The 17,189-nt window shown below is 50.1% G+C and overlaps 1 protein-coding gene across 1 annotated transcript in view; it reads right to left on the bottom strand.

The window, feature by feature from the left end:
• Nucleotides 1-17,189, bottom strand: part of Prr5l (proline rich 5 like) — a 79,687-nt gene that overhangs the window by 45,287 nt on the left and 17,211 nt on the right. Inside the window, exons 2-4 of the mRNA XM_076844346.2 lie at nucleotides 14,661-14,948; nucleotides 13,213-13,293; nucleotides 585-633 (exon numbers count right to left, since the gene is read on the bottom strand). Of these exons, the coding sequence (XP_076700461.2) occupies nucleotides 585-633; nucleotides 13,213-13,293; nucleotides 14,661-14,824 (294 nt within the window). The 5' untranslated portion in view covers nucleotides 14,825-14,948. The remainder of the gene's footprint in view (nucleotides 1-584; nucleotides 634-13,212; nucleotides 13,294-14,660; nucleotides 14,949-17,189) is intronic.

Here is a 17,189-nt window from a genome sequence, read left to right as displayed (position 1 = left end):
ACCCTTTCAAGGGACCCACATGGTCACAGCTATTAGCTGCCTTTGCGTCTCCCTGCCGGCACAGTGGAGTTTCCCGGAGACTACGTGACCTGCGCTATCCCAACAGACTGAAGGGGAAGCAGACAGGAGAATCCATCCATCTTCCAGGAAGCCAGATGGCACTGAGATTTCCCAACACAGAAAATGGTGTCCATCCTCTCACTATTTTTTAATCCTGAAAAAGCTATTTTTCATAAAAGTGATATTTATATGACAATTGTAATCAGTTTCAATGAATTAAGACCTATTTTAAAGCTTCTTGGGCTTAATTTCCAGTATGGTAAAGATTGACAGATATAACCTGAATAAGCAGCAATTTCTAAGAGCATAAAGGGGTTCTGGGACCAAATAGCCCGAGTACAACTGAAGGGGGGTGGCTGGAGTCTCCATTACCTGCAGCGGCCACCTGGTGCCCTGCATGACGTGGTGTGTATGTGGGTGTGGGTGTGGGTGTTGAAGAACACCCAGGTGTACAGTACGTGGCCCTTCAGCTGCATGGCCCCACATGTGTGATAGTGATGCATGCTCCGACGCACCCAGCTTACCTGGAAATAGTCTGTAATGAACGACCCAAGTTCACTCTTCAGCAAGCGCCTGGGGAGAGAGAAACACGGTCAAGCAGGCCTTGGTGACACAGCTCACAGTGACCAGTTCCCAATGCAGGGCCATGACAATGTGCTCACCAGTGGCATAAGGGCTGAGGCCCAGCCTGAGCAGGGAGGGCACTTTCCTGGGTCCCAGTAATGCCCTCCACCCCCAAGGTCATCACAGCTGTGAAATCTTAGAAGGAGATTTGCTCCTTAGTTTGCTCTGTAAGGGTGACCGTCAGCAGAGGGCAGCTGCAGGAAGCCCTAATTCTAACAGAGCTGCCTGGGAAAGGCCAGGACACCTGACTTTGGTGAAAAAAAGAAAAAAGAAAAAAGCAAGAAGACAGACACAGCATTTTGCAACCTTCCACGTTTATAGAGCCCTTCATAGTGTAAGACGTGCTCTTCACACATTCTTCAACCGATGATTTGGTGTGTATGTGGGAGGGTGTAATTATTATTCCTCTGTACCCATAAGGAAATTGGGCCTCAGAGACATGCCCCAGATAGGGGCAGAGCCAAAACTGGAGCCCAGACCTTCTGCAACATCTTTTCCCAAAACCCCATCGTCTCTCCTCCAAATCCACCAGAGATACCCAGACTTGACATTCAACTGGGCACCATGGTTCGGGCAGTTTCACCACTGATCACAGAGGGTCTGAGGCAGTTTTCAAAATGGACCACAAAGGAAAGAACAGAGATTCTACTGACCCAGGCAAAACATTTACTGTGCTGTCCTGTATTTGCCACATAACATCATGGCACCAAAGGTAAACAAGACAGACAAGACCCCCGTGGAGTTTCTGTTTCTATTCATGGGTGTGTGGAGAGGGGTAGAGATAAATAGCATTTCAATAAATATACTCACAAGGTATTTCCAAAATCTTAAGTGCTAAAATATGAAAATAAAAAATTGGGAGTTTGGCATCCGATCTCATTTCCCTATGACAAATAAAGGGATCATCCTACTATTGCGTCGATACATCAATCCAGAGAAGATGAAGAAGCTAAAAACAAGAATAACTGGTTCCCAAGGTCCAATGTGTTCTTGTGGGAATCAGATCATCACGACTTCAAATGATTTCCTTTGCTCACCCCACCAGCTCTGGGTCTTGAAGAGCAAATGCTCAAACTTCTGACAACCCTGAGTATGAACTAACTCCCCCAAAACATGCTGGCACATGTCACTGAAGGCTGAACGGGAGGTTGTTACAGCCAGAAGTTGTTATGTGCAGAAAACAAGCAAAAGAATACTGAGAAAAGAGAGACACACTCATGATCTAAAATTTTAAGAGTGAGCCCCGGAAAGATGCAAACACGTGTTGAACAAGAAAAATATCTTCCTTTTGCCTCAGCGGAAAATATGTCCCATGGAAGATGGAACACTTTGAGATTCAAGTTAATGGCAGGTCCCTAGAGAGCTACCCTCTTGACACACCCCAGGGGTTCTCCCGGATCTGGTCAGGGATGGGGAAATCGTCATCCAAAGTCACTGCACTAAGAGCCCGTGGGTCCCTGCTGGTCTTCCAGGCTGAGGCTAGGACAGGAACCAGCACCCTAGGAAACAGCCCCACAGAGAGGGAGGAAGAAGAGATAAGGAGTCTGCTTCTGACCACAGGAGAGAGAAACGCCTCCTAACAAAGCCATGGTGGCTACTGGGAAGTCCCAAAACCACAAAGAAGCCAAGCTCATGAAAAAGTGGAAAAACAAGTCCTAGTAATGGCCCCTTGCCGTGGAGGTTTCCAAGGTTGGTTTGGGCGCTCACCATGCTAAGGGCACACTGTGGAACCGGGGTCCTGGAACCTGGGCTCAGAAAGCACTGTGCCCCTGATGCTGTGGGGAAGACGGAAAGAGAAGGCGGTCGAGGAGAAGGAGAGACCTTCAAGATCCAGAATGGGGGCACTTCTTGGAGCAACAGGGCGGCAGGATCTTGGCTGGCATGATGATTGTGACTTGGAGCTGGACATGGCTTCATAAGTGACAGCTGTCCTGGGACATGCACAGTGGTACTCAGGGAGTGTGTGATGCCACCCAGTTGAAGATCCCCAGCGGCCTCCCTGGCTCCCTCCAGGGAGAGCAGAAGAAGCTGCTCCCTGTGGGGGGGTGTGGGTGCAGCACCCACTCACGGTTGCCAGGGCTGCAGCAAGCCACAGAGCGCCACAGGAAGGCCAAGCTGTAGGTCAGATCCGCTGATACAGGAAAGAAGTCAAGAATGGATTTGATACAACTGCCAAGACAGACTTAGTCAAAGGGCCCTGGAGCTAGAATCAGCTGTCCCAGGGGCGAAGGGATGGTGGACAAGAACACAGTGGAGTGGGAAGAGAACTTCTCCGCCACCCGGATACTGTGACAATTACTTCTTTACTACTCCAGAGCCAGACACAGAGGTGGGGACCTGCTTTAGACACTTGAAATGTAGTGGACTACAGTAGAACCACATGCTCATCCTATTAACCAACCCTGAGTTCAAGACCCTCTCCAGAGTGATGGATAGAGTTGTCTGAGCAGAAAAGACCCATCTGAGAACCTATGTCAAGACTTTACTTTCCTGGGTGGCAAATCAATATGCCCAGTTTCTCTGTCCCTTACAAAACCCTATCTTCTGTCTGAGCAGGTTATGAGGCAGGGTCACCGCATATATATATACAGCTTTCACTGTAGCCAAATAGGAATCAAGTAAAGAGCTAATTTAAAAATCATGGTTTATCCATACACACATTCTTTGCAATTCTTTGCAATTGTTAAAAAAAAAAAAAAACAAGAAGTACTGTAAGCAACAATATGAAAATATGTAATTTATATTAAGCATAAAGACAATAAGATGTAGAACAGTGTGTACACCAAGGGGCCTTGTGGAAAGAGAGGATAAAAACAAGAATATGTATTTTTATTTACATAATACCTGGAAATTCATTGGTTAATTCTGCTCTTACAACCTGCTGTTTGAGTCTGGATGAGCTGTATAATTTGGTTTCCAGTAGGCCCTTCAAACCAAAATAGATGACACTTTGATTTTTTTTTTTAACACAAAAAACACATGTGTTTTTAAAAATCACATATAAAAGCACTGGATCGTGTGTCCTCTCGGTGCCCCCAGGCAAGGAATTGGAGAAGGTTGAAGCTGTCACTGAAATTTAAACAAGGCAACACTTTAGCAAACGGTATTTCCTGAAGTTAGAGGGAGATGCTGGCCCACAGATATCCCACCCCATCAGACCCCAGTCCAGGCCGGGGACCTCATATATAGGGACCCATGTTGTCAGCTGTGTTTCCAGATGAACTCCTCACAAGGGCAGGAAGAAACTCTGGAATTATTAGCCACTGTTACAATACTTATGTTTGAGGAGGAGGTTATGGGAACTGGGCTTCTGGGAAGCGGGCGAGAGATTATCCACTGTGTACCTTGTTAGAGGTTTAACGGTTGGAACCACATGAATAGAGTCCTATTCAAAAACAAGTCCCAAAGATTCTAACATGAACAATAACCACTGCCAAGGTCACCATGGATGGCCTGAAGCCTGAGAAGGAATGGCAGGAGGGAGTCCCCAGCAGGGCACATCAGGAAGTAGGCTGGGGTCAGGGTGACAGAGAATTCAGAAAGCCCTGGGAACCCGCCCATCCAGGCTGGTCACCTGAGAACCTTTGTCCTAAGGTGACAGAGAACAGGAGGAGGTGAGGAAAGGGGGCCAGGGCCACTTCCACACTCCCCATCTAATCCATTCTGCTTGTACTTGGTGTACAAGGAAACCAAGTTTGGACAACCCTACTCTTGCCTCAGCTGAACTGAGAGGAAGGGGTCCCCACACCTCTGTCTTGATGATGCCATCTCCAGGGGAACTTGGCAGACACTTCTCCACAAAACCCCTCACCAGGAAAAAAAGGAAAGAGTAACTGAGAGCAGGAACCCCACTAGTTAATTCTTTGGAAACCTGCTATGGGTTAGACGTGGAGTTTGATGCAAGGAGACAAGGACGAGACAGAACTCAATGACTTTCTCCTCCCCAGGGCACAGGAGGTTCATCTTATCAACGATTACCCTCAGAAGTTGAGAGTAAAAAGTATCAAGGCATCAGAGACACACAGACCCGAATCACAGAGGGATACTTTTCCCGCATCGTAATCTGGCTCACTAAGTTTGCCCACTTCATTTGAAAAGCACAAGAAAGAAGAGAAAAGCAGGAGAAAGACAAATTTAAAAGAGCATGGTTTATAGTTCCCCAGATGTGGAAAAAGATGAAAATTCTGATTCCCATTTCTGAGCACCTAGGTTCCCTCGAGGCTCAGAGGCCTAGAATTCAGCTGCCTCCCGTCTACTTTTTCCACTCTTTCCTAGGGTTTCTTCCCTGTGAGCAGAAAAGCAATTACTTACCAAAAATAAAAAATAAAATAATAAGGCATAAGAAACAGATTCCTCCTAGGGTGGAGCCTGACTTTTTTTTCCAGTTCAAGTTTACTGAGCACTCGCTAGGCACCAGGCACCAAGGTCAATAACATGTGTTTCTACATTTAGCCTGAACCACAGTGATACCTCTGCTTTCAATATGCAAGGACACTGACCCCAGCATCTTGCTGAGTGCAAGAAGCCTGGAGGCAGCTTACCTGGGTCTGAACCCCCACAGCTGCTTCATAGCTGTCGTGAGCAATAACCTGAGCAAACATTTTGCTCCTTCCCACCTCCATTTCCCCAGTCAGAATGTGGGGATAATAAGGAAACTTACTCCACAGGATTACCGCAAGGGCCAAATGAGTTACATCCCACAAAGTTCCTAGAACGGCACCTGGCACATAGCAAGGCTCAGCAAGCATGGGCCCCGGCGTTCTACACGGGTCTGCTGCACTCCAAAGCCCACATCCCTAAGGACTCCACCCTCCTCCAGCTCCTCAGCGTTTTCTTCCCAGTACAGCCAGACCAGCATTTCCTGAGCTTGGAATGAAGGACGGTGGAGAAAATCATAAAGGAGGAAGTCTAGCGGGGCCAGACCATCCTGACCAAAGGGTTCAAAGGTGGAACACTGGAGACAGCGCTGGAGAAAAGGGTTGCTGGGGTTGGGGCTGACATGAGAGTAACCCCTTGGGCCCAGGCTGCTCCCTGCGGTCGGTGAAACGACACGTTGAACTTCCATACCTAGTTTCATTTGAAAACAGAATTCTGCTAACACCAGCCCTACCACAAGCCACCGAGCTAGAAGGAGAAGGAAGCTGGGGAACTGAGACTCATGGGATGGGACCCAACCAAAAAGGGAAACGGCCTGAAGTTCAGTCAGAAGTGAAAAGGAGCCACACGAGGGAAAAAAGGGGTAATGACTCACTGGCCTGTATCATCTCACCGCTGCTGCCCCCAGACTGACCAGCCACGTCGCCACCCCAGTTGATGGGATTTCCTGTTATTTATACGGAAACATCATTTCACTCCTTGCCATCGAAGGTCAAGGAGGCCCGACCGACGTTGGATTCCAGAGGGTGGAAAGGTGCAGGGACACAGGCTGAGCTGGGCGGGGACAGAGAGGACTTAGAAACCACCTCAGGCACCAGCTGCAATCCCCCTTGCACATAAGGGAAGATCCAAGGCAGCAAATCTCTCCACTGGCTGTGCTGCTCCTGGCAGGTTAAGAGGATGAGGCAGTGTGGATGGTCGTCCGGGATGAGGAGGGACAGCAGTATTGACGGCTATATCAATGTATCTGTCTGTTAACAAGTAGGGGGGTCCCAGGACCCTCTAAGTACGGCTCCTTTATGGGATCCACTCAGACCACCTCAAAAAAAATCTAGGAACAGCAGGGGGTCCCTGTGGCGGGTGGGGGGCATGCCCAACAGCCGGGTGGTGGCCAACCAACCTGATGGCTCCACTCTCTGAAGATGCCCCTCCTCACTTCAGCAGCAGCAGGGGGTTCAAGGCGGCAGCATCTTTTAGGCAGTGACCCATGAAAATACGCCTTTACTCCCTTGGCCCATTCCCTTGCAGTCAGGTGTGACACTAGCTGCCCCAGCTCTCTGCTGTCTGCACCCTAGTAGGGACAGTGGGAAACGGGGACAAAGCCTCAAGTGGGGATATACTGAGCTCCTAGCTCTGTGGCTCATGCTGTGCTGCGCAGTTTGCACATAATATCCTGAATTCTCCAAGAGTTGATTCTCGCTTTGCAAATGAGGAGAATGGTGCTCAGTGTTCAAATGGAGGCCTCCCTGAACGTTAGGCAGTGGTGTCCCAGGCCCATGGGGCAGGCCAGGAAGATGAGTCTGGGGAAGTGGTATATAAACAGTGAAAACCCCTCTAGTGCCAGCAGCCAGGCCTGGGGTCCATGGTCAAGTCCAAGCCAGTGTGGCCAGATCCGAACTTTCCAGAGAGGCCAGAAACCTGGAGTTTTGGGGGTGTCCAGATTTCTAAACACGTAGGCCATGCCCCACTTGGGCTGACCCCATAGGTTTCCGGTTGCCACTTCCCTCTTCCGGTTACCCTTCTTCCCTTCCAAGGCAGGTCTGTTTCTCAACCACAGCAGGCAGAGCCTATCAGAATAAAACCCTGCAGAAGACCACATCTTAACTCCTGCCCACTTGGGGTCCTCTGAAGACGATGCCTCCACTCCCCTCAAGGTCTGTTGGGAACTCATGCCCGGGTGCTCCCAAGGCGAGCCCTGTGTTCCTCCTGAAGCCTGCTCAAGACCAGAAGGTTCCGGTTCCAATCCCAGCCCAGGCCAGATGACTCCCAGTGGGCCATTCCACTTCCATGGGCCGCACCTTCTCCTCCGTAAATGGGGACGTCGAATATCTCCTGGGGGCTGTGGGGAGTCCTACAGAGTTATACACACCAAGCCCCCAGGAGAGCCAGGCTCGCGGCCCATGCCAAGTGTCTGCTGTGACCATGACCTCATGGCTCCACCGTGCCCCACATGAGTTGACGTCCTCTGCCAGCCCTTCTCATCTTCCCCCAGCTCCTCCGTAGCTATGGCTCCCACCCCAGTGGACAGACCCTAAGAGAGACATGGAAAAACCTGGGGTGGATTTCCCTTTGGGGTTCCGGCAGCCAGCTGAGTCAGGAGGAGGATGTTCCACCTCAGCCCTGTCAGAGATCAAGCAAAATTCCTGGAACCTCCTCTTTCCTTGAAAATCTCTGGGGTTTCCTTCACAGCACCTCTCCCTCCCCCAAGAACAGAAGCAGGGTGGTTGGAGAGGAAAGGAAAATGTGTGTTTCCTGCCTCAGGCCAGCTGTAGATAACTCATCTCTGACTTCCCAGAAACCTCACCTCTGAGCTTTTATTTCTGCAGGGAAAAGCCCTTCTAGGGAGTCGAGGGCACGGAGCTAGTGGTAGCAAGACAGCTCTATCCTCAGCTGCCTTTCCCCCTGATTCCTATCTGCGCATCCTTCAGATTTCAACTTAGGGATCATGTCCCCCTAAATCTAAGCATGTGCCCAATCTCTGCACACCTCAGCATTCCAGATTCTGCTGCCACCCCATTTCAAACATCAGACGTGGCTGCCTGCTCAGTCGCCCTCCCTCACTGCCGTAAGCTCCCAGAGCAAGAACCATCTGCCTCAATGGCTACCCCAGATCACAGCCCAGGACCTGGCAGCGCATGTCATTAAGTGACTCAGTAACAGAATCAATCACCCTTCCTTCCACACCGTCAACCAATCAAAAAGGGAAGGCACCCCTAACCATCTATGTGCAGAGGTCCTCACTAGAACCAGTTAGCATAGATCTTTCCATGCTTTTCTAACTCTTCCTGGTCACATCAGTCAGCAGCAGAGGTGCCAGTTTAGGAAGAGCGAGGTCCCTGTGTCAAAGTTCAGCCACCCCCAGTTAACTGAAGGCCCCACCTCGAAGCCAGACCTGGCCCCAGCCAACAGTAGCCACATCAGAGGTGAGGCTGCAGAGGGGTGTTAGGAACCACATCAAGGCCCAAAGAGAATCCACACAGGAGTGCCCAGGACCAGCCCAAGTCCAGGCTGATGGAACTCGGGGGAGCCAGAGTTGTGGATTGTGATGACTGGCGATTTCACAGAACGTGTCTACTTGGAAAGGTCACTTGCTTGACTTTAGGGACATAACACAAGCAAACTCTGCTTCCTAAGGTAGTTTCAGTAGAAAATATTCTAATTTATGGTTTTCATATCGACAGACCATGTGCCTTGATTTTTATTTGGGGAAAACTGGCCACCCTGTTGTTGAGGGGTGAGGTTTCTGATGGACTTATTCTCCAAGTGTGGAAACACTTGTCTCTAAATTCAATATTCCATTCCAGAAGTTAACTATCCTCAGTCCAGAGCTCTTCCTCATAGCTACCTTGAAGGTTATCTGCTAAAATACAAATCAGAGTTCATTCTCAATGACACATTTGAAGAGAAAAGGTCCATTTTTGTAATGAATACAGTATAAGACCCAGTTACACAAAACATCTGCCTTCCCAGCTGTCCTCTGCCTGGGCTAACCTTTACATAAATTCACACTCCCTGGTCCATCCCAAGTCCGCAGTTAGAAGGGCTGGCTGGGACAGGTGATGGGAGAAGATGATTCAGCTTTGACACTGGACTTGGATAAACCATCAAGAAGTTTATTACCGTCTGGCTTGAGTAGCACCAAGAACTGAGAGAGGCATTTCCTCTTGTCTCTGCAGAAGGGAGAAGCCGCTGCTCTCCTTGTAAGAACCTTGCCTCACCCAATCTTCAATTCCAAGAACACCCTCGATGGAGCCCGTCTGACTCCCCAGTTCAAAGTGAGCTCACCTCATCCAAACTGCTGGGAAAGTCTTTATGTGGTGCTATTCATGAGGCAATTAGTCACACTAATTGTGCCCACATGAGTATTGTGTGTCACTTTACTGTTCCTAAGTGTTCCCAATAATAAGAATAATAATGACTAGCATTGAGTAACCATTTATTTTGCACTGGGTCCTCTCCTAAGGACACTTCAGTGTCTCAATTCTCCCCCCCCCCCACCATGAGGTTGGTGCCATTTTTTTTTATCCTCCTCATTTTTCCAGAGGGGGAAAAAAAAAAGACAGGAAAATGAAGCAATTTGTCCAAGGTCACATGGATAAACCACTATTGAGCCCCAGGATCTGAGTCAGAAACTGCTCTCTTCAATGAAAACATTCTACTGAAGAGACCTTCTGGCACATAGCAGGGCTGTCACAATGGATTGAAAAATAAGCTCAGGAACAACTTAGCCTTCGCTCCTCCCACATTTTCAGACTTTCCCACTGTCCTGTGTCTCTGTCCTCATGCTTCAGCCTGATTATGGATCTATTCTGCAAAAGGACAAGCCCAAACCAAAGCATCCATTATAATATGGCCGGAGAGCATGTTCGCTTCAGTGTTTTAGATCCTGAAATGCGGGCAGCTGTGTTTGTTCCCACAGAAGTACTTGCAGATGTGGGGGCACATGTGGTTCAGGTTGCTGTATGCATCCTGAGACATCCAGGTCCCATATAGGCAGGTTCCCAGTTATACTCTGAGGCCCTGTGATGTAAAACCTGTCTCTACTTGAGCCACTCAGGAAGAGAAGGCCAGAGGATGGAAGGCCCAGATGCAAAGGAAGCCCAAGCCCTGGTTTCTAAAGGCAATGACTTATTCTGAGCTCAATTCCCATATGGCCAGATAGCATCAACCCAACCATCCGTAGTTCCCACCAGTCTGAAAATGAAAACACAGAGGTGCATCCAGTGGTACCCCAACACTGGAAAGGAGAAGCATTAGTCAGGTTTTTGCCACTGTGATCAAAATACCCAATGAGAACAACTTAGAGGAGGAAAAGTTTATTTCGGTTCATGGTTTCAGAGGTTCAGTCTGTGGTCAGCCGATTCCATTGCTCGGGGCCCAGGGTGAGGCAGAACATCATGGTGTGAGGGTTTTGGCAGAAGAAAGCTCAATGGAGAAGTCAGGAGGCAGAGAAGAGGTGAGCAGGGGCCACAGGGAAGATGAACCCTTGCAGGTCATAGCCCCAGTGACTCACCACCTCTGGCCGTGCCCCACCTGCCTACAATGACCACCGTGTGAGTCCATTCAAACTAGGATGGACTGAATCAGCTCTTCTAATCCAATCATTTACCTCTGAGTATTCCTGCCTTAACACTGGAGGTTTGGGGGGACACGTCATATCTAAACCATAACAGGAGGGCTGGAGGAGGACCACTCCTCGGTGGGGAGTTAAGAATCAGCACACAGCGAGAGACGGGCTCACAGAGGCCTCATAAAAGGAATGATGGCAGAAAGAAAGACCAGGAACCATCAGCTTAACCAGCTTCCCACCGACTCTACAAGAGTGGGGCCATGGACTGAACCATGTTCCCCTCAGATTCCTGTGTTGAAGCCCTGATTCCCAGTGGAATGGCATCTAGAGGTCCCTGCCTCCAAATCACCTTGGGAAGTGATTGGGTTCATAGGAGGGTCCTGAGTGCACGGCCATCATGCTGGACTAGTGTCCTTATAGGAAGGGACACCAAAGAACTTCCTCTCTCTCCAGTGAGATGGTAGCCACCCAAGAGACAGAAAGTGGACCCTCTCCCAGGTCCCGAATTGGCCAGCAACTTGACCTTGGACTTCCCAGCCTCAGAACATCAAGAAAAAACTTCCGCTGCGTCATCCACCTGGTCTTCGGAATATGTTGTAGCAGAATGAGACACTCATACAGGTGCCGACGTCAGGCAGGTGACCACATCCCGACCCCAGCTCTACAGCTGTGTGACCCTGGACAAGCTATTTCATTTCTGTCATCCACAATCTTCTTGTCTGTAAACCACTGATAGCAAAGGGCTGGATGTGCTGGTGTCTGGAGCTGTCCGGGACGCAGCACCCCCACCAGCAAAGCCGCCCCTGGCACCTTATGCAACGGGTAGCTTGTTGGCCACACTCAGCCCACAGATGTATTTTGTTTGGCCTGCATCAATGTTTGGAGAAGTTTGGACTATTTACGAACACTTGAAAGTCAGGAAATTTCACATAAAAATCTCAATTTCCGGTTCTTCTTGAGAAATAAGATGAAACATCACTGGACCTAGGTTCCCACAGGAGAATCCCCTCTGGACCAAGGGCAGGACCCCGCTCCATGCACCCAGGCCAGCTCCACCCACTTACAAGACATGCTTGGCACCTCAAGAGATCCCAGGGCTGGTGAAATCTGGCGTGACCTGGACTTTTCCTTGCAGCTCATAAATAGAGCTTTTAAGTACAATTTCAGGATCAGTCTCCCAAAGTGAGGAACAATTAGCACATTCCTAAGTCGCTGTTTTATTTATTTATACTTCTATTGGGAGCTGAAGAAGCTTAGGAAAGGCCAGACTCTCAGTCCTTGGAGTAAAATGAGCTCTTGCAACAGGGGTTGGTGACCAGCTCTGCCCCTGTCACTTACCTTCTCAGGTCTCAGTTTCCTCCCCAATAAAATGAGGCCTTGGGGCTGGATTCTCTTTCCTCTGTCTCTTTTCACATTTATGTAATTATGACTTGAGATTCAAGCACATGGATAGAAATGTAAAACAACTCTGTTCACTGATGAGCTTCGAAGGTTTTCATGAGAGGACCTGGACACAGGCCTGAACTAAATGGAATCAGGCCCCCACAGGAGTCTGTCTACTGCTGTGCCCACTCCGGGGTTGGGTCATTACCCTTGACGTTCTAGGCTTAACATACCCAGAGGGAAATGGGCACCAGGGCATTAAAAGATGGGCTGGAAGCCAGGCGCAATGTCACACGCCTGTAATCCCAGCTACCTGAGAGCTGAAGTGGCAGGATCATGAGTTCAAGGCCAGCCTGGGCAACATAGAGAGAGCCCCGTCTCAAAAATAAAATGATATAAAAATAAAGACCAACTGGTTCAACCTTCTATCTTTAGCAGAGTCTGATGAGCCCCACCTGATTTTCTGCCCCCACTTCAAGACACAAACCCAACCACACTACCCAACTTCTTGTGCTTTCTGCACATGGGCCCTCTTTCAGTTCCTTGCTCACTGCAACCACAGGACCTTTGCATCTCTGGTATCCACCACCTGGAACCCTGTTTTCCTAGTGAACTGCTGCTGACCCTCAGATCACAGCATAAACATCACCTCCACCATCCCTGGACTCCCTGGCAAGATCACATCAGCCCTGTTGTAGCAGCTTTCATTGTTACATATTTACATTTTACATGTGTGATTAGTTGACACTAATGATTATCTCCCCAACTGAACATAAAGGAAAGCAGGGTTCACATCTGTCTTTGCTCTATCGTACCTGGCCATCAGTGGGGCACTCAAATGACTTCCTTATTGAAAGGAGGAATGGCAATAAATTCCGAGCAGTCTGGTTCCAACCACCAAGTCACATGGCCTACTACGGTGCCTAAGGGCTCAGAGCACAGAAAGTGCTCACAGCTATAAATCACAGCTACCATCTACCAGACTCTAACCCCAGCCCCCCAAAACACGCTAGATGCATGAACCTTCTCTGCATCATAAGTCTAGACAGATAAGGGTCTCAGAACTTGATTGCCATGGGAGCAAGATAATAGCTGAGAGAAAAACCAACAAGAACCAAACAGGAAATAAAACAAAACAAGAAATACAAGCGAAGGCCCCAGCTCAGGTCCACAAGGCCTGGGTGTGTCCGGCCACGTACCTGATGTTCTCATTCAGGACATACAGCTCGTTGCTTTGCAAGCCGCCCCCTTTGAAAACGTTGATCACGGCTGTCTGGACACTGCAAGAAACAGAGACAACTCCTGGTTAGATAATCTGTTTCCTGGGGCCATTTCCACAAGTGGCTGGGAGCCGAAGGCAGGTGGCAGGGCCAGGGAGCCCATGCACTAACAGGGCTATGCCTTCTCTCTCTGGAATCCAGCACTTCCTTCCCAGGGTCCTTCCCAGGGTCCTTCTCAGGGTCCTTGGGGAGGAAGGATGACTGAAGCCCAGAGGACTCAAGAGCAGTCGTCACCTTCTTGCAGGACAAGTGGGTCTTCCTTCCTCGCCCCACTGAGAGCCTGCTGGTGAGCAGCAAAGGCAAAGGGCAGGCAGTGGGGTCTGTACTCAGGAAACTGTGGACAGCACCACTAGGCCTGGGAGAGTCCAAAGTGGCACCTGAGGCCAGCAGGAGCTGTCCCGAGCCGGGGTGCTTTCAGCCAGGGGGCCCCTGTCTCCCCAGGGCAGCTTGGTGGCCTGAGGTTAATGTGAAATGAAGGTTCCCTGTCTTTCTCTGGGAGAATTTCCTGTGTGCTAGCCTTCTTGCCCGTCACTGTCCCCTCGAGGTGAGAAGGCACTAGAGGTAGGTCCTTGAGGGCCACAGTTAGGGCTTGAGGCCACATTCTCAGGGACCACAGCCTACTCTGACAGCCAGGAGCTGATTGTAATCTCGTCTGTGCCAGGAGATCCGGGCCTGTTTTAAAGCACAGGGGGCCACTTGGCACCAAAACATTGCTGATCCCCCACTTTACCCCCATCTGTGGAGCCGAACTTCCTGTGTCCACTCATTAAAAAACTCCACACAGACCCAAACTATGTAGACTTTAGTAATGTGCTGAAAGACCAATGCATTTAATTTCTCCAAAGAGTATCTGTATAGGTGTGGATACTAAGCAGCCCACAGACACATAAGACAGTACTGGTGAACCCTGCTTGGTGTGCAAGGTCAGCTGGACACCTGCTAAAAGCTCTCAGTGTCCCCTCTCCTGGGCACCTGTGGCTCGTAGGTATGACCACCTTTGTCTCATGCCATCACTCAGCTTTTCACAGACACACGTCCAATCTTCACCAATGGGTAGCAGGTTGACTCACATGTGACTCCGTCTAGGTGTGACTGAGGGATGTGGACAGTAACTGTAAATTCCAATCCAACTGTCCTGGCTGGTCAACTGACTCTGACAGGCCAGGGCTTGCAGGAGTCTACTTTATCACCTCAAACAAAGCAAGCTCACAGATGCGTGAAACGCCAGGAAGCTCGTCCTCTTTGTCATTTGTCCCATCCATCACCACCACCTTCCAGAGCAGAGATCCAGAAGCAGCAGAAACTCACACAGTCCCCAAAGGTCCCCTGGTCCTGGCCTGCCCTCCGGCCCTCCCTGCGCTCTTTACCTGTTCCAGGCCGAGTTGGAGCTCAGCTGCAGGGCCTGCCGGGCAGCTTGGAACCGGGGCAGGTCGCTGAGCACTGGGGAGCTCATGAAGCGCGGTCTTGGCCTGCGGAAGGAGCCCATCTTGTGGAACTCGAGGGGCAGGATGGGAGTGAGGCCACGGGTCATAAGTCCTGGTGAGGGGTCAGCTTCACCTGTAGGACCAGAGCGTTCCAGCTGCCCACAGAAGGGCTTCTGCCAGGGCTGCCTCCTGGCCCTCAGTCTTCCTTAACACCACAGACTCGGCCAACACCTGGAAAGAGAGGGCAGCCTTTATCCAGAACTCCTGGGGCCGAGGAGACCACATCTCAACGGGACACTGGCCGGGACTGTCCCGCCAAACTCTCCCGAAAACAAATAGGAGACCCAGAAAGAGCCTCTATTTGCCTCTTGTTCCCATTCACAAGTTTTTACAGCCTTTATTTATTTTGGCGATAACCATGTGGTCACCCCAGGGTGGGAAAGCAGTGATCCCAGGGCCCATGATAGCAGTCCCGAGGAAACCCCTCGCTGTGCCTGACTCTGGTTCCCACGCATGTGGATCAGTCTGAGCACCACCCGGGTTTCTGCAGACCCCACAGTGTCATGCACTAAGTGATGGCTTTGAAGACAAGGAGTTCAGGAGAACACAAGAGCTCACATCCCAGCACGGAAAACCTTCCTTGACGTGTCCTGTCGGTCTACAGGTATTGTTCAGTATTTCCCAAAGTACCAGGGCCTCCTCCTTCACACCCGTCTCCTCATCAGGATAGAGCTACCGAGTGCTTACTCTTGATTAACCACGGTAAGATGGGAAGATCCAAAGGTCTCTTAAGACCTAGTTCCTGCCTCTACTCATGGTCCATGGAAAAGATATCCACGTATATCTATCTGTGTGCTCCTCCTGCAATGAAGATTTATTGAGCCTCCATATGTACCAGGCACTCGCTCGGGCACTGGGAGATACAAGGATGGCCCTGAGACCACGTGCCTGCCCCGTGAGCTTTCCGCCACCAGGAATTGTTCCACACTTACTCCTGCTTCCTGGCTCTAGATCTTATCTATCACCACCCCCCACCCCCCACCCCTGGCCCAGAATTGTCTTTCTTTTGCTCTTTGCTTATCTAAATCCAACTTGTTCTGCAGGGCTGGGTCCCAGAATACTGTTTCCCTGTAGCAGCCCAGGAGAGATTTTTATGGTTTTGTGGTTAGAGGGTATGACCCTGGGTTCAAGTCTTAACTTGGCCGCTCCCAAGTTGTGTGACTTTGGACACACAGAATCTAAAGTCCGCAGGCGTTGACAGTGCCAACCTCACAGGACTTGGGGGAGAGATGAAATGAGATCAGGTGTCATGCCCAGCAGACCCAAGGGCCTCAAGGGCTGGCCATTTCCCCCAGACCTATCTTCCTCTCCTTGGCACTTTCAGATCTATAATTTCCACATCACTGTTTAATGAAGCCAAAGTCTGAGTTCATGACTTGAAAGAATCTGAGTGAAAGACAAAAGCAGACGCTGTGAGGTTCTATCTGTAGTTGCTTTTCTCTTAAGGTAGTCGGCTTAGTGTCAGCCGCCCTTCTCATCAGCTAACTCTGAGGATGCTCCAGAAACTAATGATGAAAGCGAGATCCAGCCGACAGTGTCAAGCTTCAGGTTGGCAGGGGGAGACAGTTTTGCAGCCCCAGCTGTAGCCTTTGAAGAAAGAGAACAGACGTGGCCAGGTCCAAATCAAACAAGGCACTGGGGTTGGCAGAGGAGCTAGGCGGCTGGAGCAGGCCCCAGGGTGAGACAACTGGAAGGGCAGAGAGGTACTAGTGGCCGTCTGTACACAGTGGACACAGTGACAAAGCACCTATCATAGCAAGGGCCAAAAGAGGCATGGCTGCTCCAGCCTTTTAACTTTTTTCTTGAGGGACAGGAGTCTTGTGTACCATTTTCTCTGATTGTCTTCACCCCTTCACCCCAAGCTCAGAATGAGTCAGTGGTTAGTAAAATTGATCAAGAGATGCAGGGGTAGTCATGATAGGCCTGTGAGCTTCTGAGAAGGTCTCAGTAATGCCCCAAGTGCCACAGAATTCGTCAAGACCTACGCCCACAGAGACAGGATGAAAAAAAAAGCAGATTCTCCTTCAGGATCCTTAAGCGGGTCCCTCTGGGGATTTCATTTGCCAGCAAAGTCCCTTTGTCAAGACAGGACTCGTCTGGATGTCCTTCTTTCAAGGGGCCTGTGGATGTGGCTCATCTGTGGAATCATAGGACATTAACTCCCTTTACAAGGATCTTAAACCCCAGGTGTGGGAGGAGCCTCTCCAAGGTCCTAGCACAGGGAAGCAGATGGTGGGCAGAATGGACATCTCTATGTTCACCTTCCACCTTCCCGCCCAACACCCACTTGCCCGGGGACACTGAGACTCTGAGGGTCTCTGAGAATCCTGACCCCCTCCACGATCGGATCGCGCACCGCGGGCTCCTCCCAGCCTTCCCAGGACCCAGCAAAGCACCTGGTGGCAGGTCCAC

Source organism: Callospermophilus lateralis, chromosome 2 (assembly GCF_048772815.1).
Source record: "Callospermophilus lateralis isolate mCalLat2 chromosome 2, mCalLat2.hap1, whole genome shotgun sequence".
NCBI lineage: Eukaryota > Metazoa > Chordata > Mammalia > Rodentia > Sciuridae > Callospermophilus > Callospermophilus lateralis.
This window is presented reverse-complemented; position numbering and strand designations above follow the sequence as displayed.